The 25,977-nt window shown below is 41.5% G+C and overlaps 1 protein-coding gene across 1 annotated transcript in view; it reads left to right on the top strand.

The window, feature by feature from the left end:
- man1a1 (mannosidase, alpha, class 1A, member 1) overlaps positions 1–25,977 on the top strand; it is a 492,377-nt gene that overhangs the window by 212,777 nt on the left and 253,623 nt on the right. Inside the window, exon 3 of the mRNA XM_078212736.1 lies at positions 11,477–11,592. Coding sequence (XP_078068862.1) covers positions 11,477–11,592 — 116 coding nt within the window. The remainder of the gene's footprint in view (positions 1–11,476; positions 11,593–25,977) is intronic.

The following is a 25,977-nucleotide window of genomic DNA, read 5'->3' as shown; positions in this document are numbered from 1 at the left end:
TTTTATCTTCTCCAGACTGGTGTCGGCTGCGATACATGCATACTGGCTGCTAGGATTCTGGCACTGCTCAAATGTATGAAAAAGCTTTATGCAAATTAAATGCTTTGTGTTGGAAAGACTGCTTGATTCATGTTTTTTGGAAGTTGATGGGGTTTCTTCAACCTTCATAGGGGAACAGACAAACCTGCTGTTATTCGTAAAAATAATTCTTTATTTACAAATCTATGTACATCTCAGTATCCTACACAAGGTTATACTTCTGCTTCCCATCAGACCTCAGTTATTTAATCATGTGACACTGCCACCAAGTTACACCAGTGTCAGGTACTCCTGATAATCCTTCATTCTACATCTCCCACTAAGTCTTTCTCCCAACTGTATATATCTCCCTATGTCTCCCCATAAAGTAAGAAGTTTAACAACACCAGGTTAAAGTCCAACAGGTTTATTTGGTAGCAAAAGCCACAGTGTGGCTTTTGCTACCAAATAAACCTGTTGGACTTTAACCTGGTGTTGTTAAACTTCTTACTGTGTTTACCCCAGTCCAACGCCGGCATCTCCACATCCCCATAAAGTCTCAGACTTCACATGGTTAGATTTCTGTGTTGTCCTGACCAATCTGCCTGCTCTGGTCCTGATTTCATTTTGAATTTGAGGACATGCTGCACTCTTTTATATTCAGTAGGAATGTCTTCCATTTGGGTGGTTGTAGAGTTTCTACTTGTTTTTGGTTCTTTGTCTCCATCCGGATCTAAATGGTATGGTCAAGGTTCTGTTGGCTTCCTTCCTTCCCTCCCTCCTAGTGATATCAAGGCTCTTTGGTTCCTTCTGATGTTTGCCTGGTCCATCTTAATTCTGTAAGATCTTACAGTGGAGCTCTTTTTATTACGGTGCCTTCTTTCTGTTGATTTTGTATCCATACGCTTCCCCAGGCCTCAAGCCTTGTGCTCTGTGCCTTAAGTTGAAATTGCGAGCTTGTCTGTCTTTTTGTTGCTCCTTATGCTTCTGAACTGTCTCGCAATCATCTAAGGTAATGTTGGGTTATAGTACTTGTTGTAGAGCTAGAAGTTGTGTTCATAGATGTCTTCCTATCAATATCTGATCACGAGAACTCTTTTTAGTGGTAAGGTTCTACAGTTAAGGGCTGAATTAATTTCTTTTCGTTAATTCCTTGATTGTACAAATTCTTCTTTCTACTGCTCTGTTTAACTGAGGGTATCTAGCTAAGTGCATGAAACCATACTCCTGTGAAAATTTATGGAACAACTTGTTAGCAAATTGTTGTCTGTGGTGAAGCTTCCTTTAAGTCAGTGGCTCCCAAACTTTTTTCACTGGGCCGCACTTTTGGAATAAAAGTTTGCTCGTGCCACACCAAATTTTTTATTGATGATAAATACATTTAAAAACAAAAAAAAATAACTAGCAGTGCTTGATTCATAACATAGAACACAACTACTTTATAATATGATCATGGGACATCCAGAAAGTATAAAACAATGCTTGTTTAAACCATGTTTAAATGTTTCTTTGATTGTCCTTGAATCTTCCCGCCACACTTGCCAACCTCTCTCGCACCCTTTGGGAACCACTGCTTTAAGTGATGTCATGACTGTCACTGCCATGATGCTGTGAAATCTGTTCACTTCAAGCCACCGCAAGTAGTAGCCAATGATGATGAAGAAAACTTTGCCTTTAAACTCAGATCCATTCCCAGGTGCTGCCATGACCTCTAAGAAAATTGGCAGATGCCAGTGGTTCATTCTGTTGTTGCCTATTCACTGCACACAACTTGTGATTAACTTTTCAATGGAGTTACTGATGTCTGGCCACTGGACTGACTGTTGGGCTCTTGCTTTGGCATTTCACTGTCCCCAAGTGACGATGTTGAATTTTCTGGAGAATATCGAGCTGTGAAGCATTTTTGGAGTGCCTAGTCTGACATTTAAAAGCAAATTAATCATCAGTGTTTGTGAGATGTTTTCTCTGCTCTACATATTGGCAAAGTACTGTGTTCTTCTGAGTATAATCCGGCTATTTATTCTGGCAACACTCATTTATTTGGATGCTTTTGTCATCCTGCTGTTGCACTTACTTGATCTCTTGTAATCTCTTTTCCCTGGCTGCTAAATGTTTAGTGAGCGAAATCTATGCTTCCATTTTCTCAATAAAGTTTAAACTTCCAGCTTGATTCCTTTCTGTGGTATTCATGATAAAGCATCTGCAGTCATCTGGTATTTCCCTTGAATGTACTTAGTAACTGAATCGTATCTCATGAGCCTCAGTCCAAAACATTGAATTCTAGATGGCATTTCTGCAATTTCCTTTAGGTTCAGAAGAGTAACCAATAGTTTGTGGTTGGTTTAAATTTTAAACCTTAATTCCATGGGAAAACCATAGATTTCTCACCGGCCCGTGTGGCTGTTAATGCTTCTTTCCAATAGTTGCATACCTTTTCTGTAATTATCAGAGATCTTGAGACACAATGAATTGGTCTACTTTGTCCATTTCTTTTGAACTTGCATCAGCACTATGTCAAGCCTGTAGATGATGCAACAGTTGTTGCCATCTCTGGATCATAGCGTGCTAGAATTGTTACTGAAATTGGGATTTTTGATGCGTCAAAAAATTTTGCTGGTCCACATTCCAGCACCACTGTTGACCTTGTCTTCATAGCTGTCATAACAGCTTGTTTTATTTCCACCAGTTTGGTAGGGACCTGCCTATTTGATTGACTATTCTATAGAAGCTTGGAAATTCTGTGAGGGGTCTCAGCTGTGGGAATTCTCTAATCGTCTTCGTTTTCCGCAGGTTGGCAGTAATTTCCTGAAGTTTTCAGTGTACCTGAAGAATTTTAACGTGGGTTTTTGCAAATTCACATTTGTCATATAATGTCAAACCTGCTTCTTGTAAAACACTCATTCTATGGTCATGTTCTTCTCTCGATGAACCGTGTACGAGAATGTCATCCAGACGGCACATCATTTATTCCATGCCTTCCAGGGTCTGAGACATCCTTCTTTGCATTATCTCCAGAGAAGAAGCAATCCCGAATGGTAATCTCTGAAAACAACAATGGCCAAATGGAGTAATGACTATCTGAATTTTTTATCCAGAGGCAACTACCAGAAAGCTGCTGTGAATATCACATTGTGTGAGGAAGGTAGTTTTTGTTTTGCTATTTTGGTGAGATTTTCTTCCACCGATGCCATCAGGTGGATCTTGTGCTCTACTGACTTGTTTAGTTGAATCAAGTCTACACAGATTCTAAATTGAATCATTAATCTTTGGTACTGTGATCATTCCTGAACACCACTTTGTCAGTATGTTTAGTGGAGAGATGACCCTTCATTGCAACATAGATTCAATCTTGCTTATGACGAGGCTTGGACTCCGTTCTGAGGCTTACATGACATTAGCTTCAGCTTTCCTCAGCCTGAAAATTACTGAACTGTTCATCAGCAAATTTATCAACCTTGTGAATCAGCCTCAACTGCAAGCATGCATTTCTGCTCAATAATAATGACTCTTGATTCTGTGTAACATTAAGAGGTTCAATAATTTCTTTGCCCTTGTTTGTCAATTTTGCCAAGCGTTGGCCTATTACTTTCAGTGTAGTCCCTTCTGGACCTTGCAACTGAATGAAGGACGGCTGTAATGTTTTTAAGCCACTTTACTTCATCAGATGATAAAATACCTGCCTCAGTATCCAGCTTGAATTGTGTGTGGTGACCGTCAACTTCTAATTTAATGCTCCAATAATTATTTCCTGTTTTGTTAACTTCCTCCTCCTCCTCGGATTATTTGTTTTTTCAGTGACTCTTCTGCGTCTTGAATTTGACTTGCCTTGTTATTCTCTCTCCTCTTCCTGGGAACTAGTTGTATTTTAGATTGGCAGGCAATTTTAAAATGTTCTAGCTTGCTACAGCTGTGACATTCTGCCCTCCTGGCTGGGCATTCTTCCCACTTGCTCAGAACTTTCCTTCCATACTGAGAGCAACTCAAGATGGCGGTTGCCACATTTTTTTTTACTTCACTGAGCTTTCTCTTTTTTTTTGTCTGGCATACTGACTGGCCTCACTCATCCTTTACCAAGGGACACCACTTACCCAATGAACGACGGCTCTGTTAAACTTCCTAAGTTCAGTCTGTCATGCTATTTTGAAGTTTTTAATGTTTATTTATTATTGTCACAAGTAGGCTTAGATTAACACTGCAATGAAGTTGCTGTGAAAATCCCCTAGTTGCCACACTCCGGCGCCTATTCGGGTGCACTGAGGGAGAATTTAGCATGGTCAGTGCACCTAACCAGCCCATCGTTTGGACTGTGGGAGGAAACCGGAGCACCCGGAGGAAATCCACGCAAGCACGGGGAGAATGTGTGTGGACTCTGCACTGTCACCCAAGCCAGGAATCAAACCTGGGTCCCTGGTGCTGCGAGGCAGCAGTGCGAATTACTATGCCACTGTGCTGCCTTGTACTGCCTTTGTGAGAGTTCAATCTTCATTTGTTTGCAAGAGATTAGATAGAGTTTCATCTAAGACCCCAGCTACTATGCAATCATGTACTAATTCATCTCTGACTATCCCATATTCTCAATTCTGTGCTAGTCTGGACAGATGATTTATAAATGAATTCATGCATTCACCTGGTTTTTGCTTTCTCTTATTAAATTTCACTTGCTCAATGATCAAACATCTTTGAATGCAGAAGTATGCATCAAATGCCTGGAGGACGTCTTCATATGAGCTTGAAGCCTCATTGACTCCTTGGTTCACTATTACATCATCTGCAATAGTCCCTACTGCATCAAGTACTGACCTGATCCATTTGTCCCTTGTGTAAATCTGAATCTATTCTGTATCAGGAGAATTTCTTCCTCCAATTAAGTGTTGAGCCTGTTGCAAGCCTGCAGTGCTTGAGAAAGTTTGTAGAAGTGGCAGTGTAGACTCCATGCTTGTCCTGAGCTCTGAATCTTATGCCACTCCAGCAGTTTGGCTTGTAGATGATGATCTATACATGGTTCTGTCTGGGATCCAGGCCTGTGTGTCTGCTTGCACCTGCAGTACCACAAGACTCTGTTCTCGGATGAGACATTTTTCTGCTTGTGCTTCCAAGGGTTTATAGGTGTTTCATGTCTGCGGTTTTCACTTGGAGAATTTAGAGTTTTCATGCTCTGTCCACTGTCATCATGTTTAATTATGAGTTCAGAGTCTAGATGGAGATGTTTTTGCCTGTTACTCTATGAATGACACCATGTATTATTATTTTTTGGTTTCTGTACACCTCGGTACTCTACATAAGGTTACGTTTTTGCTTCCCACTAGATCAGTTACTTAATCATGTGGCATTGCATCATAGTTACATCAGTGTGAGGTGTTCCTAATGTTAATCCTTTACGCTGCTCATTCCCATTTTTGTTGGCGTTGCTAAAAGTGATTAATTGGATATCTAATGATTCAAAATTATTTGACGGCATAAAACAGCGATTAAATGATGTATTTCATTTTAATGAAATACCTTTTCTACTTGTAAAATAGTTCATTTTTTCACAGTTTTTAAACCAGCAGACCACTTTCTTTTCCTTTTGGTGTAAATTGTGATAAGTCAGAATCCTTTTACAGGTCTAACACTCTATAGCATTGCAGGAATTACTCTACACTCCTGCTGCCAAGCCATTTGGATCTGTTGGACATCCATATTCCAAATGGCGCAACTGTGTTGAATTCTTAGCGAGTTCCTAGTTGAAAGGGAACATTAGTGGTGGAGCATGTACTTATAAGTAAGCCTATTTTTGTTCTCACGGTACTAAATTGTCAAAGATGTCCAATTTGCAAATAAAAAGCTGTCATCAGTGAAAAATAAATCTTAAAGCCCCTTTGGTTCACCGTATCTGTTGGTGACTGCAACCTACTGTCCTTATCCTATCTGGTCTGCATGTGATTCCAGTTCCATATTAGCTACCCCCTGAAGTGGCCTGGCAAGCCACTTGGCTGTATCAATTACTAACACAAAGCTCACTGACATATTTTCAGAACAATTCCATTTGGGCAATATCTAACTACCTTGCCAGTAATGCCCACAACCGGAATTCAGAACAAAAAATTAAAAATCAAATTGAAGCTTTCCTGCTTATAGTCTGAGATTTTCATTTTCAATCTGCAGTTCCAGTGCAGATATGCATTGATGGCTCGGAACAGAGATACTGGTGATTTTCGGCTGAGAGAACAGAGGTTTTCAATAATCGCATTTAATTATTGAATTTGAACATTTAATCTCCATCATGAAACCAGATGTGACATCAATGATCGATTTTTGAGAGCTCCTCATACATTCAATATCGACAACCTGTATATCCAGTTCATAAATTCATATAACTTCTTTGTTTTTGTAAGCAGTTAACTATGTTTCATCAATTAAAATCAAAGTATGATGGACTTTAATTTATCTCTGCAAATACTGGACAGTTGTAACTGGTTTACAAGACATCAATCCAATCACAACTTCACATTATTTGAAAAAACCGCAAGAGTGAAGCTCGAGAGTCTTGTTAGTCCATTCAGCCTGCAGAATTATCTCCTGCAGTCATAGGAACATAGGAATTAGGAGTGAGTGTAGGCAATTCAGCTCTTCGAGCTCGTTCCGCCATTCTATATGATCATGGCTAATCTCCATCTCATCCTAACTCCACTTCCCTGCCTTTTCCCCATAGCCCTTTAACCCACTTTTGATCAAATATTTATCTATCTCTTTCTTGTATATCCATTGATTCTGCATCCACTGCATTCTGGGGCAGTGGCTTCCATAGATTCACAACCCTCCGTGAGAAGTAACTCCTGCTTATTGAACTCCCCACCCCTCCCCATCCCCCCTCTTTCAGTTGTATGCAAGTTAGGGTGCGCCTGGGTAAAAATGCTCTGTCAGAGAGCCGGTACAGACTCGATGGGCCAAATGGCCGCCTCCTGCACTGTTGGAATTCTATGATTCTAGATGTCTCCGATCATCTCAACTGTCTGGTGCTCAGAAGATTTCCTATGCAGGATCTCTTTTCTATTTTTGTGCCCCCGAAAGAGATATTGCCAGTCAGGAATGAATTGGGGCAAGTTTGTTACTGTAAAAGTTTGCCCGGTCAGATCGAGGATGAGATTTTCCAAATTCCTTTCATATTGGAAACCGAGGATGAAGGTTTTAATTCTATTCTGCTAATCAATGAAATATTGAGTTACTAAGGTGGTGAATCACGAAGGAATTCATCATCATCTGTACAATGCAACCTGCCTAATAGTTTGGCACAATGCTCCCTGTACATATTTCATCAACAGTTTGGAAAGTTAGTTCAGGTAGTTGCTGCTTATTGGTCTTTATAGATTTTGACTTGCCCAGTATTAGTCTTTATTGATTTTGACTTGCCCGGTATTTAAATCTCTGCAGTTTGCAGAAGACAATATTGAGACGCCTGCCATGAAGTTAAGCCCTTTTGTAATTTTGCGCCACCATTCTTCTCCTAAGTTCTTTTGATTTTGAATGATTTTCATGTGCCATAAGATACACTGCAAAGTTCTCAGCATTGAAGAGATTTATTATTAATTCAATAATGTGGAATTTTTAAATGAGGTTATTAGTAGGATTTGTTCACTAGGGCATTATTCAGTGTATTGATCATTATTCTGTGCTATCTTGGACTTTAATTTTCTTCAAGGAGTAGGTTGTTTACGAAAAAAATGGGGCTTTTTAGCCCATCGAGACTATTCTGCAATTCACTTAGATTATGGTTGATCAGAATTGTAACTGCATTCACCAGCTGTTGTTCTGTATTTCTCAACACCCTTGCATGACAAAAATCTTACCAATATCAGTTTGGAAATTTTCATTTGGCCTAGCCTCGATTGCTTTCAGGTGAAAGAGAGAGTTTGAGATGTCCACACTCTTTGTGTGAAGAGGTACTTTCTGACCACACTCCTGAATGGTCTAGTTCTAACTTTAGGTTATGCCCTCTTTTTTTTAACTATGCCCCTTATTGTCTAGGGAGAGTCAATGATCAGGCAGGTTCATCTTCCTGGCTAAGGTGGAGTCAATTATTAGAGTAGCTGATGAGATTAAACTGAGGTGTCGCATGATACAAATCTTCAAAATCATCTCGGCCTTTGGGTGAAGATGAAGCGTCAGATCAAGTCCAGGATGGGGTGCAATGCTCATATTGTCAGCTTGGATCTTGTTTGTCCCTCTTGTGGGGACCATGATTTGGAATTGATTTAAATTTGGTTTTTTGGATGGAACTTTTTTTAACGTCTGTTCATGTGACAGTCGTCTCCTCAGTCAGCCATTAGATCCTGTAAATAAATGAAGAGCTCAATCCCTGGCCAAGTTTAATGTAATACTAAGTGAACCTGTCATTTGGTACATCTTTTAAAGTAATTCCTTGTGATCCATTACTGTTGATTCAAGAACATTGGATCATCGTACACTATAATCGGACATAATATGAGAAACAGATTTTAAGAGTTTTACTGCCTCCTATGTCTCTCATGCTTTATCTAATGCATTAAGTTTATGCAATGTCATATCTTTTACAACTAGTTACTTCTGTTACACTGGCTGCTTCAGCTTAACATAATAAATTATATGACTGCATAAATGGCATTCTAAAGGTTTCAGTTTTCATCGCCTAAGTGATTTTTTAAAAAAAGGTCAATCGTCCCATATATTTAAAAATATTAAGATTTACCTTAAAGTAGCAGTTACTAAAATTTTATTGCTAAAATAGCAGAGTGGAAAAGTAGTTTGCTTATTGTCATCATTTATTTAGTTATGAGACTTGTCTTCCCATTTTATTCATGCTTATACAGTAAATGACAGAACCCTGAAGAGTATTGATAGGCAAAGGGATCTGGGTGTACAGGTACACAGGCCACTGAAAGTGGCAGTGCAAGTGGAGAAGGTAGCCAAGAAGGCATACGGCATGCTTGCCTTCATTGGCCGTGGCATTGAGTTTAAAAATTGGCAAGTCATGTTGCAGCTTTATAGAACCTTAGTTAGGCCGCACTTGGAATATAGTGTTCAATTCTGGTTGCCACACTACCAGATCGATGTGGAAGCTTTGGAGAGGGTACGGAAAAAATTTACCAGGATGTTGCCTGATATGGAGGGCATTAGCTATGAGGAGAGGTTGGAGAAACTTGGTTTGTTCTCACTGGAGTGACGGAAGTTGAGGGGCGACCTGATAGAAGTCTACAAGATTATGAGAGGCATGGACAGAGTGGATAGTTAGAAGCTTTTTCCCAGGGTGGAAGAGTCAATTACTAGGGGGCACAGGTTTAAGGTGTGAGGGGCAAGGTTTAAAGGAGATGTACGAGGCAGATTTTTTTACACAGAGAGTAGTGGGTGCCTGGAACTCGTTGCCGGGGGGGGTAGTGGAAGCGGATATGGTAGTGACTTTTAAGGGGCGTCTTGACAAATACATGAATCGGATGGGAACAGAGGGATATGGTCCCAGAAGGGTAGGGGGTTTTAGTTAAGTTGGGCAGCATGGTCGGTGCAGGCTTGGAGGGCCGAAGGGCCTGTTCTTGTGCTGTAATTTTCTTTGTTCTTTGTTCTTAATTTGACTAATTGGAAAGATGTGAAAGAGTTATGAGGAATTACAATTTCCATTTATTAGATTGGAAGCTTTGGGGAATCCTGCTCAGATTTGGTTCAAATGCCATATGGTCTCTGAAGAGTGCCAGAGATTGGTTACTACTCGCACTTAGTTTGCTTTATGCAGAATACAGTTGGTGTATTTTTCAAACCACCTTGTGTGCAACTGAGAAAAACATAATGCATTGAAAATCAAGTCATATGATGAAAATTAGTGGCAAATATGTACAATCATTCTTCTGTGAACTGAAAATGTTTTCCAAATGCGCCCTTGTGCTTCAGTTTAAAAACAAACCGGATCTGTATCCAGACAGCATTCCCCTCTGTTAAAAATGAAAGTTGCCTGGTTTCCCTCTTTCCCTATCCCAGTATCAAATTGACCAGTCTTTTATTTGTTGGGGCTGATATGCTTTACACCAACTTGTACGAAGGGCTTACCAAAAATTAAAATGACTGGAGTATTCGGGGATAGCTGTTTCAGCAAAGAACAATTTGCCTTGTGGTTTAATTTCATATTAATAATAGCAAAAGAATTTAAAATATGATACATATGTAAGAGCAAAATGACATGAGCTTTTTCAGATAGATTAAGATGCTATTAACCAGCTGGTGTTAAGTTCCATGTTTAGCATCACGCAGGAACCTGAACGCGAAAGTTCTGTGTTCATTTTAACATCAGCAGCATCTCTTTGTGTGGTGCAAATGTCACTAACATAAGTGGAGCTGAATGCATGATAGTTTTATTGTGAGGCTTGTTGGGGATGGTGTGTGGTTGGGAGAGCATTTGATCAGTTCCCTCTGGTCTCTGGACACAACTTGATGTGCAGGCAGGCGAACGCTTTGATGTGGAACTTCAGTTGGCTATTTATAGAGCTGCCTGATATCGTTGGCAATAGGGTGGAAATATTGAAGGAAAAATGTTGTTAGTGATGACTCCCACTGATCTATTATCAATGAAAATTCTTTTGGATGACCAAGAATGTTGATGGTGGGGGCACAAACAGCTAAGGTTTCACTGCACAGTAGCTAGGTTGATGTGGTTGACATTTTTGCATCAGGGGTGTATTGAAGCTAGCAATGCAACAATTTCAATGATTTCCTGGACAGGGACACATAGTGACCTACACAGATGATACTAAAAGCATTTTCCAGAAGGTGAAACAAATAGCAATAATTTTAAGAGTACATGCTAGACCTATGCTGTCAGGTATATTAGTCATATCGTAGTTTGTGATGCAAATTAAGTGTCACAGTGCAAAAGCATTGTGGAATTGCAGTGACCTACTCAGCGGCTGTCAGTTTGAATTAAATTGGTTTCTAAATTACAGTAAAGGTAAAACCTTCATGAATTACAAAACCATATCTTTAGTTGCACTGGGAATTTTGCATTTGTTTTACTTCGTACATACCTTGAAACAATCAAAGTTTTAATTGAAGTGCGTTTTCAGAAATGTGTTGTAGAACTGCTAAATAGGAAAATTAGCTGAAATCTGTGTGAATTTTGACATGGTTATGCCTACACTGAGCCGTTAAAAAACAATTACATAAACTAACGTGAAGGACTCCTTGCGATTTATAGCACTTGCGTTTGATAGTGTTTTCCAAAATAGTGTTGTGGTTCCTGCATAGTTGAAGTCTCCTCATGACAAATACTATTGACATTTTCTGCCGTTTAGTGACAAATTAATTTCTGTCCCATGTGTTCACATATTTACCTCTTGTGCATTTATTGTGTATCTTAGGAAATGCTTCCAATTTTAAGTCATTTAGGAGAAACTGTTGCTGTGAATTTTCTTCATTCTTGACACCGTAGAGAAAGCTTAAATCGGTCTGTCTGTCTTTGTAGGTAATATTCAAGGAGCAACAATAGTGGATGCCTTAGATACATTGTACATTATGGGAATGCATGATGAATTCAATGAAGCGAAGGAGTGGATTGAAAAGAATCTTGACTTCAACGTAGTGAGTATTTTTGAGAAGAATTTTTATGTTTCTCATAAAATAAATGAAATTGACCACGGAGCCTGTGACTTGCCAAGATTGAGAAAGAAGTTGATGATTTGGAGGGGTCTGTCTTGGCTGTGCAACAGGACTCTGAATGGGTGTAGCAAGAATATTTAGGGGATTTTCACAGTAACTTCATTGCAATGTTAATGTAAGCCTCCTTGCGACATTAATAAATAAACCTAAACTTAAAACTTATTTGGGGTGACGGACGGGCTAAGGATACAGCAATGCGGACACTCTTGCCTGGCCTCTTTGAAGCTGTATTAATACATACAGCTTTATGTAATCTGCCATTTCCTTTCTTGAGATAGTTGAGGTGTGGGGAGGGGTCATCAAAATAAAAGTCGCTAATGAATCCAATAAAGCACTCAGAAGAACTATCTTTACTCACAGTGGTTAGAATGGGGAACTAGCTACCGCATGGGGTATTGAGGAGAACAGCATGGATCCCTTTAAGGGAAGTCAGGTAAGGGAGGAATAAAAAATGGAAACAGAAAAACTGGAAGCAGGAGTAGGCCATTCAGTCCTTCGAGCCTACTCTGCCATTCATTTTGATCATGGTTGATCATCAAATTCAATATCCTGATCCTCCCTCCCACCTCCCCTCCCCATATCCCTTGATCCTTTTAGCCCCTAGAGATATTTTTAAAAATCATCTTGAAATCAGATAACGTTTTGGCCTCACCTACATTCTATGATAGTGAATTCCACACATTTACAACCCTCGAGGTGAAGAAATTTCTCCTAACCTCAGTTGTAAAAGGTTTACCCCTTATCTTCAAACTGTGACCCCCCTACTTCTGGAAGGATATGAGATTTGATGAAGAGGGGGAGAGGAGGTTTTTTGTGGCACATAAATACTAGCCCAGGCCAGTGAGTCAAATAGCCTGTTCTTGTCTGTACATTCTGTGTTAAAGATACACTTCAATTGCCCTAAATAAGCATATCCAGGATCAATTAAATATTCAGTTTTTCTCTAAATTGGTAAATCCCTGGCATAAAGGCAATTAATTAAATTGTTGATCAATGGCAGGAGTCTGGGGGAGGGGCAGTTGAAAGTAGGAGGTCATTTCCCAGTAAGTCCACCCAGATCTGCCAACCCTATTAAGACGCCGCTTACTGGCTCCCTCCACAAACCCAGCGGAGCGTGTGGCTTCCAGAAATGGTAGGCACTAGTAACAATCCACCCCTCCCCACTTGGGCAATATATGTCGTGGAAAGGTGCAGAGAGGTTCCATTGTGATTTAGGAGAGCAAAATCATGAAGAATTGGTGCCTGATGTCATTGATTTGAATATGCGGAGGAAATCTTGTAAAGGGTTCCTTCCCGACCCCTTTTCCAGAGCTCTATGAAAATGCAAATTTAGAACTGTCATGTGTGAGCTAAATCATTTGCTTTTCTGCCTCTGGCTATTTTTTAAAATTAATTTAATTGCGCCTATTTTCCCCTCCCCTTCTTTTGGTTCCCTTCAGTTTGTGTTATTTATTGGCCAGGAAAACAATAAATTGAACTCCTCTGATCAGTTGGGCATTATAAAGTGTGGAAGAATGCCATGGGATGAGTTGATATTTCATCTTGCCTCCTTGAAAGCTCTTACATTGGCTCAGATTTCGTACAAGCATGATAACGCCCGAGTGCTGCACCGCGACATGAAAATACTTTCAAAGTACCTTGGAAACTCTGAACAAGGTTAAAAATTTTGATGGAAGAATCTAATTGCCCTTTTCGTTCTTTTGTAATTTTCTAAGCTAAGAAACAGCCTTTGAAATGCCCAGTGCTCGATCTCATATCTCTCAAGTAAAAACATACAATTCTCCACTACTTCTGTTGCTGCTGAGATTGCAGAGCTGACTGGGAAAATCAACATCTGTTCTCCCCCAAATTACTCTACTGCAGGGGATACAGTGTTCCCACAGTTATTTGCAGTCTGCATACAAGATACCTCTCAGAGTGAACCTTTCGTAGGCAGTTGTCATTACAACACTTGGTGACAACTGAGCTTGTCCATGCAAAACCAGGATGTCTGATCCCTCACTCCTCCCAAGATCAGAACCAGCAGCAGGGATCAACTGGTGTCCGTTTATTCAGTGTAAGACTGAGGTTTTCAAGCTTGAAGAGTGATTGAGAACCAAGAGAATTACAGCACAGGAACAGGCTCTTCGGCCCTCCAAGCCTACACCAACCATGCTACCCGACTAAACTAAAACCCCCTCCCTTCCCGGGGCCATACCCCTCCATTCCCATCCTATTCATGTATTTGTCAAGTCGCCCCTTAAAAGTCACTATCATATCTACTTCCACTACCTCCCTCAGCAGCGAATTCCAGGCACCCTCTGTTTAAAAAAAACTTGCCTCGTACATCTCCTTTAACTCTTGCCCAGCACACCTTAAAACTATGCCCCTTAGTAATTGATTCTTCCACCCTGGGAAAAAGCTTCTGACTATCCACTTAGTCCACGCCCCTCATAATCTTGTAGACTTCTATCAGGTCGCCCTCAACCTCCATCGTTCCAGTGAGGACAAACCAAGTTTCTCCAACCTCTCCTCATTGCTAATGCCCTCCATACCACGCAACATCCTGGTAAATCTTTTCTGTACCCTCACCAAAGCCTCCACATCATAGAATCCCTACAGTACAGAAGGAGACCATTCAGCTCATCGAGTCTGTACTGACCACAATCCCACCCAGGCCCTATTCCCGTAACCCGACAAATTTACTGCTAATCCCCCTGACACTAGGGTCAATTTAGCACAGCCAATCAACCTAACCTGCACATCTTTGGACTGTGGGAGGAAACCAGAGCACCCGGAGGAAACCCACGCAAACATGAGGAGAATATGCAAACTCCACACAGACAGTGACCTGAGGCTGGAATCGAAGCTGGGACCCTGACGCTGTGAGGCAGCAAGGCTAACCACTGTGCCACCACGTCGCCCTATAAAATCGCCATAGTGCAGAAGGAGGCCATTCGGCCCATCGAGTCTACACCGACCACAATCCTACCCAGGCCCTATTCCCGTAACCCCACATATTTACTCTGCTAATCCCCTGACACTCGGGTCAATTTAGCATAGCCAATCAACCTAACTTGCACATCTTTGAACTGTGGGAGGAAACCAGAGCACCTGAAGGAAACCCACGCATATATAAAGAACAAAGAACAATACAGCACAGGAACAGGCCCTTCGGCCCTCCAAGCCTGTGCCGCTCATGTGCCCACTGGACCATTCTTTTGCATCCCTCTATTCCCAGTCTGTTCATGTGGCTATCTAGTTAAGTCTTAAACGATCCCAGCGTGTCCGCCTCAATCACCTTGCTTGGCAGTGCATTCCAGACCCCCACCACCCTCTGTGTAAAATACGTCCCCCTGACATCTGTGTTGAACCTTGGCCCCCCTTGAACCTGTGACCCCTTGTGTTCGTCACCTCCAACCTGGGAAAAAGCTTCCCACTGTTCACCCTATCTATGCCCTTCATAATTTTATACACCTCTGTTAGGTCGCCCTTCATCCTCCGTCTTTCCAGGGAGAACAACCCCAGTTTACCCAATCTCTCCTCATAGCTAAGACCCTCCATACCAGGCAACATCCTGGTAAACCTTCTCTGTACTCTCTCCAAAGCCTCTACGTCCTTCTGGTAGTGTGGCGACCAGAACTGGACTCAGTATTCCAAATGTGGCCTAACCATCATTCTATACAGCTACAACATCATATGCCAACTTTTATATTCTTTGCCCCGTCCAATAAAGGCAAGCATGCCATATGCCTTCTTCACCACCCTCTCCACCTGTGCTGCCACCTTTAAGGATCTGTGGACTTGTACACCCAGGTCCCTCTGTGTGTCTATACTCCTGATGGTTCTGCCATTTATTGTATAGCTCCCCCTTGCATTTGATCTACCGAAATGCATCACTTCGCATTTATCTGGATTAAATTCCATCTGCCATTTCTCCGCCCAATGTTCCAGCCTATCTATATCCTGCTGTATTCTCTGACGATGTTCATCACTGTCCGCAAGTCCAGCAATCTTTGTGTCATCCGCAAACTTACTGATCACACCAGTTACATCTTCCTCCAAATCATTTATATATATATATATATATATATATAATATATATATCACAAACAGAAGAGGTCCCAGTACAGAGCCCTGCGGAACACCACTAGTCACAGACCTCCAACCAGAAAAAGACCCCTCCACTGCTACCCTCTGTCTTCTATGGCTAAGCCAGTTCTCCATCCATCTAGCTAGCTCACCTTTTATCCCGTGAGATTTAACCTTTTGCACCAGCCTGCCATGAGGGACCTTGTCAAACGCTTTACCAAAACCCATATAGACGACATCCACGGCCCTTCCCTCATCAATCGTTTTTGTCACAAATATGGAGAGAATCTACAAACTCCACCCAGACAGTGACCCGAGGCCAGAATTGAACCAGGGTCCCTGGCGCTGTGAGGCAGCGATGCTAACCACTATGCTACCGTGAATACCATCCTTCTGGTAGTGTAGCTACCAGAATTCTATACTGTATTCCAAGTGTGGCCTAACTAAGGTTATATAAAGCTGCAACATGATTTGCCAATTTTTAAACTCAATGCCCCAGCCGATGAAGGCAAGCATGCCATCTGCCTTCTTGACTGCCTCATCCACTTTCAGTGACCTGTGTACCTGTCCACAAAGATCTTTCTGCCTATCAATACAGTTAAGGGATCTGCTATTTACTGTGTATTTCCCATCTGTATTAATCATTCCAAAATGAATTACCTCTCATTTGTCCAGATTAAACTCAATCTGCCATCTCTCCGCCCAAGTCTCCAACCGATCTGTATCCTCTGGCGGTCCTCATCACTATCCGCAATTCCACCAACTTGTGTGTCGTCTGCAAACTTGCTAATCAATCCAGTTACATTTTCCTAAATATATATATATAATATATATATTACAAACAGCAAAGTTCCCAGCACTGATTCCTAAGGAGCGCCACTTGTCCATTCAGAAACGCACCCTTCCACTGCTACCCTCTGTCTTCTATGACTGAGTTCTGTATCCATCTTGCCAGCTCACATCTGATCCTGTGCGACTGCATCTGTACCAGTCTGCCATGAGGGACCTTGTCAAAGGCCTTACTGAAGTCCGTGTAGACAACATCCACTGCCCTCCCCTAATCAATCATCTTCGTCACTTCCTTGAAAAACTCGATCAAGTTAGTGAGACACAACCTCCCCTTCACAAAACCATGTTGCCTCTCGCTAATATGGCAACTTATTTCCAAATGGGAATAAATCCTGTCTTGAAGAATCCCCTCCAATAATTTCCCTACCACTGATGCAAGGTTCACTAGCCTGTAATTACCTGGATTATCCTTGCTATCCTTCTTAAACAAAGGAACAACATTGGCTATTCTCCAATCCTCTGGGACCTCCCAGGTAAGAAGTTTAACAACACCAGGTTAAAGTCCAACAGGTTTATTTGGTAGCAAAAGCCACACAAGCTTTCGGAGCTCCAAGCCCCTTCTTCAGGTGAGTGGGAATTCTGTTCACAAACAGGGCATATAAAGACACAGACTCAATTTACGTGAATAATAGTTGGAATGCGAATACTTACAGCTAATCAAGTCTTTAAGAAACAAACGACGTGAGTGGAGAGAGCATCAAGGCAGGCTAAAAAGATGTGTATTGTCTCCAGACAAGACAGCCAGTGAAACTCTGCAGGTCCAGGCAAGCTGTGGGGGTTACAAATAGTGTGACATGAACCCAATATCCCAGTTGAGGCCGTCCTCGTGTGTGCGGAACTTGGCTATCAGTTTCTGCTCAGCGACTCTGCGCTGTCGTGTGTCGCGAAGGCCGCCTTGGAGAACGCTTACCCGAATATCAGAGGCCGAATGCCCGTGACCGCTGAAGTGCTCCCCAACAGAAAGAGAACAGTCTTGCCTGGTGATTGTCGAGCGGTGTTCATTCATCCGTTGTCGCAGCGTCTGCATAGTTTCCCCAATGTACCATGCCTCGGGACATCCTTTCCTGCAGCGTATCAGGTAGACAACGTTGGCCGAGTTGCAAGAGTATGTACCGTGTACCTGGTGGATGGTGTTCTCACGTGAGATGATGGCATCTGTGTCGATGATCCGGCACGTCTTGCAGAGGTTGCTGTGGCAGGGTTGTGTGGTGTCGTGGTCACTGTTCTCCTGAAGGCTGGGTAGTTTGCTGCGGACAGTGGTCTGTTTGAGGTCTTCCACCCAAAACACGTTAAAGAAGCCATCCCCTACGGACAAGAAGGGGCTTGGAGCTCCGAAAGCTTGTGTGGCTTTTGCTACCAAATAAACCTGTTGGACTTCAAGCTGGTGTTGTTAAACTTCTTACTGTGTTTACCCCAGTCCAACGCCAGCATCTCCACATCATGACCTCCCCTGTAGCCAGTGAGGATACAAAGACTACTCAAGGCCCCAGCAATTTCCTCCCTTGCCTCTCTGTTTTCTGGGGTATATCCCATCAGGCCCTGGGGATGTATCTACTTTAATGTTTCTCAAGAGCCCCAATACCACCACCTTTTTGATCTCAACATGACCCAAACTATCTGCGCACCCTTCCCCGACTCATCATCCACCAAGTCCTTCTCTTTGGTGAATACTGACGCAACGTACTCATTTAATACCTCGTCCATTTCCTCTGGCTCCATGCATAAATTCTGTCCCCTGTCCTTGAGTAGGCCAACCCTCTCCCTGGCTACCCTCTTGCTCTCTATATATGTAAAAAAACCTTGGGATTTTCCTTAATCCTGCTGGTCAATGATTTTTCGTGACCCTTTTAGCCCCCCTTACTTCTTGCTTGAGTTTCTTTTTACTTTCCTTGTATTCCACACTTGCTTCGTGTGTTCCCAGCCTCCTAGCCTTGACAAATGCTTCCTTTTTCTCTTTGACAAGGCCATACCTGAAACTTGCCGTACTTATCCTTCATCCTTATAGGAACGTGCCAGTCCTGAATTCCTATCAACTTACACTTGAAAGCCTCCCACATGCTAGATGTTGATTTGCCTTCAAACATCTGCCCCCAATCTACATTCTTCAGTTCCTGCCTAATATTGTTGTAATTAGCCTTCCCCAATTTAGCACCTTCACTTGAGGACTGCACTTATCTTTATCCATCAGTACGTTAAAGCTTACTGAATTGTGGTCACTGTTCCCGAACTGCTCCCCTACTGAAACATCGACCACCTGGCTGGGCTCATTCCCCAATACTATGGCCCCTCAATGCTTCTACATACACTGATATTTTCTCAGTACTCAAGACAAGTTAGATGTTGTACTATTTTGTCACTATTATGCCTAGACGTCTGTTGAGCTGAGGTTGTATCCACTAAAAATCAGTCTAAGAAAGGACTGTGTGACTTGTGGGCAGAACAGGCGAGAGCAGGAAGTTAGAATACACACAGCTGGTGGAGAGGGAAGGCAGAGGAGAGCATGAGGGAAGTGGAAGACGCTGAAGCGACGCTGGAAACCCACACAAGATGGTTGAAGCAATGGATCCTATCATACCAGCAGAATAAACTTAACCAGAGCAGTGCTGTGGATAAGAGAAGGGGTTAACAATGGGAACAAGTTGCCCAAAAGGAGGCAGAAACCTGGGATTTAGAACCTTAAAGTTCTAAATATACAAAAAATTTGAGGATATTTTGTGGGCACATAGAAAATGTAATTTGTATAAATCAATTTCATAGGTTTACTTTGTGGGACTTCAGTTTGAAAATGGTAGTAACTGGAGTGGCATATTTTCACGAGCACTTGTTTGGAATTTTTGGATGAAAAATATTGAAGACAGACAAATTTTCGAAGATGGGATTGAAAAGTAACTCTTCCCGAACAGCCAGTTGCCACATAGAAACCCTACAGTACAGAAAGAGGCCATTCGGCCCATCGAGTCTGCACCGACCACAAACCCACCCAGGCCCTACCGCCATATCCCTACATATTTACCCACTAATCCCTCTAACCTACGCATCTCAGGACACTAAGGGCAATTTTTAGCATGGCCAATCAACCTAACCCGCACATCAATTAGATGAAATTAGTAAAGCCGTGGTTCGGACATACTGTTTGGGAACTAGAGGTCATCAAAAGACCAAAGTTTCTTCGCATCACAGTGGAGACCAGTAACTTCAACAAAAAAAATTGAACTTCAAGTTAATAGCTGAATGGATGACTCAACAAAAAGCACTGTTGACTGTGCATTATTTTGTAGGCAACTTGTACTTAAAACTGCAGGACAGAACTTTTAACACAGCTGAAAAACCCCAAGGATTATGACATTGTCCTTTAAGTAAACACTCAATTTTCTCAGAATCAGTCCAGAATTATTTTTAGCTCCTGAGGGTTTACTTTTGTTATTTTCCTTTCTTGGCCTGATAACTTTTAACCCCAAAACTGTCCTTCATGGTGAGAATATTACTGGCGATTCTCACTCTCGTGCAAACTAGGCCAATCTTCCAGCTTCTTATGGACTCAGCACAAATTTGTTCTGTTCAATCTGAACACAAACTTCCATCTGCACTCCGACACAGTGAACCAGAGAGACTTCGGCCTCCAGCTGCCCCCTCTATCTCTCGGATCCTGGCTGTCAAAATGTGTCCTGAGAGTTTTCAGGGGTATCTCAGAAATTCTTCCCCCCTCAAAGCCTATTTCCATGGCAATATGAATCACATGGGCCTTGTATCCAGGCAGAAATGCTGAATAACTATTCTTGAGAGCCCAACTTTCCTTTGCCACCAAATGGAAAACTTAACGCCTCTTTACCAACCTTCCCAACACTTTTCTAGAACTTTGGAGACTTATAATCTATCCACTATTAGCACATGGCCAGATGCCATTGTCTCCATGTATAATTACCTTGCACATTCCTCCCAGTAAACCAATCTAGACCTCTTGTGAGCTCTAACAAGCAAACCACCCAGTCTTACTGTCAGACATACTTCAGAACATATCACATGACCTCCATTCATTTTAATCTTCAATTAAATGCAGTCCCAAGGCAAAATGCTGTGTTGCTGTCAAGGACAGTCACTTGCTTCTGGAATTCAGTTATTTTATCTGTGTTTGGACTGAGGCAGCAATAAGATCTGAAGCTGAGTGGGCCTTTATCACGAAGGGGATGGAGTATAAAAGCAGGGAGGTCTTGCTGCAATTGTGCAAGGTACTGGTGAGGCCGCAACTAGAGTACTGTGTGCAATTTTGGTCCCCTTATTTGCGGAAGGATATATTGGCCTTGGAGGGAGTACAAAGAAGGTTCACCAGGTTGATACCGGAGGTGAGGGGGTTAGCTTATGAGGAGAGATTGAGTAGATTGGGCCTGTACTTGTTGGAGTTTAGAAGGCTGAGGGGAGATCTTATAGAGACATATAAGATAATGAAGGGGCCAGACAGGGTAGAGGCAGAGAGATTTTTTCCACTTAGAAAGGAAACAAGAACTAGAGGACACAGCCTCAAAATAAGGGGGAGTCAGTTTAGAACAGAGTTGAGGAGGAACAACTTCTCTCCGAGAGTAGTGAATCTGTGGAATTCTCTGCCCATTGAAGCAGTGGAGGCTACCTCGTTAAATATGTTTAAGTCACAGGTAGATAGATTTCTGATCAATAAGAGAATTAAGGGTTATGGGGAGCGGGCGGGTAAGTGGAACTAAACCACTATCAGATCAGCCATGATCTTATTGAATGGCAGGGCAGGCTCGAGGGGCTAGATGGCCTACTCCTGCCCCTATTTCTTACGTTCTTATCTTCTTGTCTTGACGGTGTCTAGGTTTGCTCTATGCTGCTCCTGTGAATCTTTTTGGGGCTATGTTTTGTTGCATTAAAGGTGCGATAGAAATATAAGTTGTTAAACCCAATCTGAACATTGGTCAGCAGGTTATTAGTGAACATAGGAACAACAGTTAGCCATTTAGATCATTGAGGCTGTTTTGCCATTCAATTGGATCATGGTTGATCTGTGCTTCAATTCCATTTACCTAACTTTAATTCCCTCATCTAACAGAAACCTATTGATTTCAGTCTTTAAAATTTCAATTGATCCAGTATCCTCTAATCTCATTAGCCTTTTTAATTACTTTTTGTATCCATCTACTAGCTTTTAGACATTTGTGTACATGAACACCCAAAATCCTTTGCTTTTCCACCACTTCTAGTCTGTCACCATGAAAAAAATCTTCTGATCTGGCACTCTCAAATACAAAACGGATGACAAAAGCAAAATACAGTGGCTGCTGGAATCCGAAACAAAAACAGAAAATGCTGGAAAATCTCAGTAGCTCTGACTGCATCTTGTGGAGAGAGAATAGAACCAATGTTTCGGGTCAGGATGACCCTTCGTCAGAGCTCTTGTTGCTGGGCTTATCCTTGCTCATGTCTTTGAATAAGAATATAACATTTGCAATTCTCCAGCTCTCTGGCATCAACCCTGTATCTAGGTGGCACAGTGGATATCACTGTTGCCTCATGCCAAGGACTCGGGTTAGATTCCGGCCCTTGGGTTTGCATGTTCATCCTGTGTCCTCGTAGGTTTCCTCCCATAGTCCATGGATGTGTCGGTTAGGTGGATTGACCAGAGTAAATTTGTGAGGTTACGGGGATAGGACGAAGGGGGGTGGCTAGTACCTTGGTAATTTTCACCCTTACTGCCCTCACAATGAACTCCATTTGTACTCAATTAGTCTGTCTGTGTCCCTTGCTAACTTACTGTTCCCATTCATTTAACTAACTGATCATGTCTCCTAACCTAATGACGTGAGAACCTGAATTTACAACTTTGTATTGCTTCATACAAGTTAGCAATACATATGGTGAAAAGCTGAGGCTCCAAACAGCCCCCTTGGGAATACCACCTGTCACACCCCATCAATTAATGAGAATGAACCCATTATCCCCACCCTGTCCCCTACGACTGACCCATGTCATAATTATCTCCAGTTCTTGCGCGATCATATTTGCAGTTAATCTCCTGTATGGAACCTTATTAAATCCCTTCTAGAGGTCTCTATAGATGATATTTCTATAGCTTTCACTTATTTACCATGCTCGTTACTTCCACAAAAGTTCAACCAGGTTACTTGGACATGACTTGCCTTATGATAAGTCCGGTGTAGTGATCAGTTGATAGTTGTCCAAGTGCTCAGTCACTCTGTTCTGGTGATAGATTCCAGTCACCTTCCCACAAATGATATTAAGCTTACAAATCTTTCATTAGGTGGTTTCCCTCTGCCCCCTCCCTTCATAAATAACAAAGTGACATTTGCAATTTTCTGAGGCACAAGTCTCTGAATCCAGAGAGCTATGGAAAATTACGCCCTAAACGCTTTATGCAATTTTCATGCTTTTCTTTTAAGCCAGTAGTTTGACCAGGCACATTGCAGGTAAAGCAAAGCAGGAAGACCTGAGCATTGAGGAATTTAATTTTAAAAGTAAAATCTCTCAAAGTAAAATTTTAAAAACCTTGACTGAGGGGAAATTGAGGCAAACTGAGATCTCACCAAGCCAGTTAATTTCTAATTACCCAGGCTGTTACAGCTTTAAACACGTAGATAATCATATTTTAAATCGGTTCACAATTTATGTTTAACCTTAAATGACTACTTGTTTTGCAAGCAGCAAAAATAAGATAGTGAACAAGACTGCTCCATGTAGTCAGGTTAGTTTGCAAACTGATGTTCCAGAGTAAGTGCAGTTATATAAAGCTACTTCATGTCTGTCCATAAAGACAGAAATATTAGTATGCAAATGATCATAAACTACAAATTTAAAATGCATTAAATATTCATTATCCTCTAAGACAGTCTTTAATTTTAATTCAGACTATAACATGGTTGCTCAGATTGTAAGGAGTGCCTTCAACTGTCCTCAAGGAAATGGTGGAATAAAGAAAAATGGTACATCAGAAAGCATGCTTTGATGCTTGCTAAATTAATATTTTAATTGCATAACATCAATTCAGTGATTACGTGTCTTTTGAGTGAAGTAGCTAGATGCATTGATGTGATATAATTTTAAGGTGGGCCTCAGATTCAAAACACAAGTGAGATTTCCCAAACTGAAATGGTAATTAGCGGTAATTAACATGAAGCCTGTGGTGAATGTAATTAGAAGAATCTGATCATTCCAGGAGTAAATATTATTTACTTCACCAGGTACTCTTTGAGAAAACAAGGAATTAGTAGTGAACATGGTAATTTCTACAGAGAGATGAGTTGGGATGGTCTTATAAACGCTACAATATAATTTTACAGACCTGATGTCAGACACTGCAGTGATTGACGTATGTAATCTAGATTTGGGGCTGGAGTTGTAATTCCAGTGTTTATGCATAGATTGTTTTCAATTACCTCTCTTTTTCCCTCGTTCATTTAATATCTTGTCTTTTTTTTAATCGATTCACTTCCGTATTTTCTTAAAGACTTGCTGGTTAGTGTAGTGTTTGCAGGGACCTGAAATGAATTTCTTAACACTTCATTGAGATCTGGGCTGTGGGTGTTGGAGTTGGGAAGTGGGAATGGAGAGATGAATGATGCACAAACTTCCATGTGAGCTCATATAAATTATCGTTGTTAGTACCATTTTTGCTTCCTGAGGTTTGCGATTGTGAGCTGTTGAATAGTGATGGTTTGTGATCGTCAGTGCTATCGCCACTGGATGGGAAGAAGAAGCATATGATGGATTTGATCCTTCTTCTGGGCAAGTTATAGCAAACAAATGCCATTCAAAGCTGTTAAGATTGCCAGGGCAAAGTAAAGAAATGTGAGAGGTCTATTTTGTAATGGTGGTCAGAAAGTGAGGAAAAAACTTGTATAAGAAAGGAGTTAACTAAGTCTGATAAACTGACTGCAGTTTTATGCCGACTCTCTTACTTCTTCCCTTTTAAGTACCAGTCCTTTTCGTGGAATCCTGATTAATTTTGCTACTTTGAATTGTTTCCTTTATTTTAAAACCATTAAATTTTAATGTTCGCCTTCATATAGGTTTCGTGTCGAACCAGGCAGATTAAAGCATTTTGCATACTTCCTTGATGGAGAATATAATCAAATTCTCCACAGAATTACAAACACAGTAACTCAGTTTGAGAGTAGTTTTCCCTCCCAGGAAATGTAAATTGGGATGACGAGGCGATGGCCTACTGGTATTATCAATGAGACTTATTAATCCAGAAACTCAGCTAATGTCCTGGGGACCTGGATTTGAATCCCGCCACAGCAGATGGTGGAATTTAAATTCAATTTTTTAAAAATCTGGAATTAAGAATCTACTATGACCGTGAAACCATTGTCAATTGTTGGAAAAACCCATCTGATCTACGAATATCCTCTAGGGAAGGAAATCTGCTGTCCTTACTTGGCCTACATGTGACTCCGGAGCCGCAGCAATGTGGTTAACTCTCAACTGCCCTCTGGCAACCAGGAATGGGCAATAAATGCTGGCCAATCAGCGATGCCCATTTCCCATGAATGAATAAAAAAAACCCCCTGCAAGTTACCTTTCAAGTTGCAAACCATTGCTGTCCCTTCGTCATCGCTGGGCAAAATCCTGGAACACTGTCCCTAACTGCACCACGGATATACTATCATCAGCTGGGTTGCTGTGGTTCAAGAAGATGTATCAGCACCATCTTTTTGAGGGCAATTTGGGGTGGGAAATAAATCCCATGAATGAATTAGAAGGGGACGCAATTTGTAACTTTGCCTTTAGTCAGAGCCATTTTACTGTTGTGCCGGAGTGGGAACATAAATTCGAGAGACTTGAGTGTGAAATTGCAGTGGAGATTGTGTGGATTTAGGACAGAGCAATTCATCTGATGACATCTAAGGAAAAAGGAAGCTTGGAAATGGAGATTTTGTTTGCTGGAACAACTATGGGAAACAGTCTGTTTCTATCTGTCTTGTCACATCCTGTCACAATTATAAATGCTTTGATCAGATTACCTCACAATATACTTTGTTCTAATGAAGAAATATTTGTATTTCCCTATACCGGTCAGAATCTGAGCGAGTCCGAACGGTATGAAATCTTCAAATTTTTTGGAGGCTCGACATGGACATTTGTCTTTTATGTTATGTAAGTTTTGCAATAAAACCCAAAATTCTCTTTTTATAACGTGAGGTGCTGCCTTTAATGCCTTGTGACACTGTAGCTCCAAATCCTCCTTCCATAGCAGTGTTCCACCATTTCAGAGTATAAATATTTCTGATTTTCCTTCATCAAAGTGGCTAGAATGTGTTACCATGAGTCGTGTTTGAGAGGAAGTACCACAGATGTACTTGAGGAAAAGCTAGGAAGCAAAGGGTGAGAAAGGAACAGATGGTAATATTCTTGGGG

This window comes from Mustelus asterias, chromosome 5, assembly GCF_964213995.1.
Source record: "Mustelus asterias chromosome 5, sMusAst1.hap1.1, whole genome shotgun sequence".
Taxonomy (NCBI): domain Eukaryota; kingdom Metazoa; phylum Chordata; class Chondrichthyes; order Carcharhiniformes; family Triakidae; genus Mustelus; species Mustelus asterias.
The sequence above is the reverse complement of the archived record's forward strand: the minus strand, read 5'-3'. Positions and strand labels throughout refer to the sequence as shown.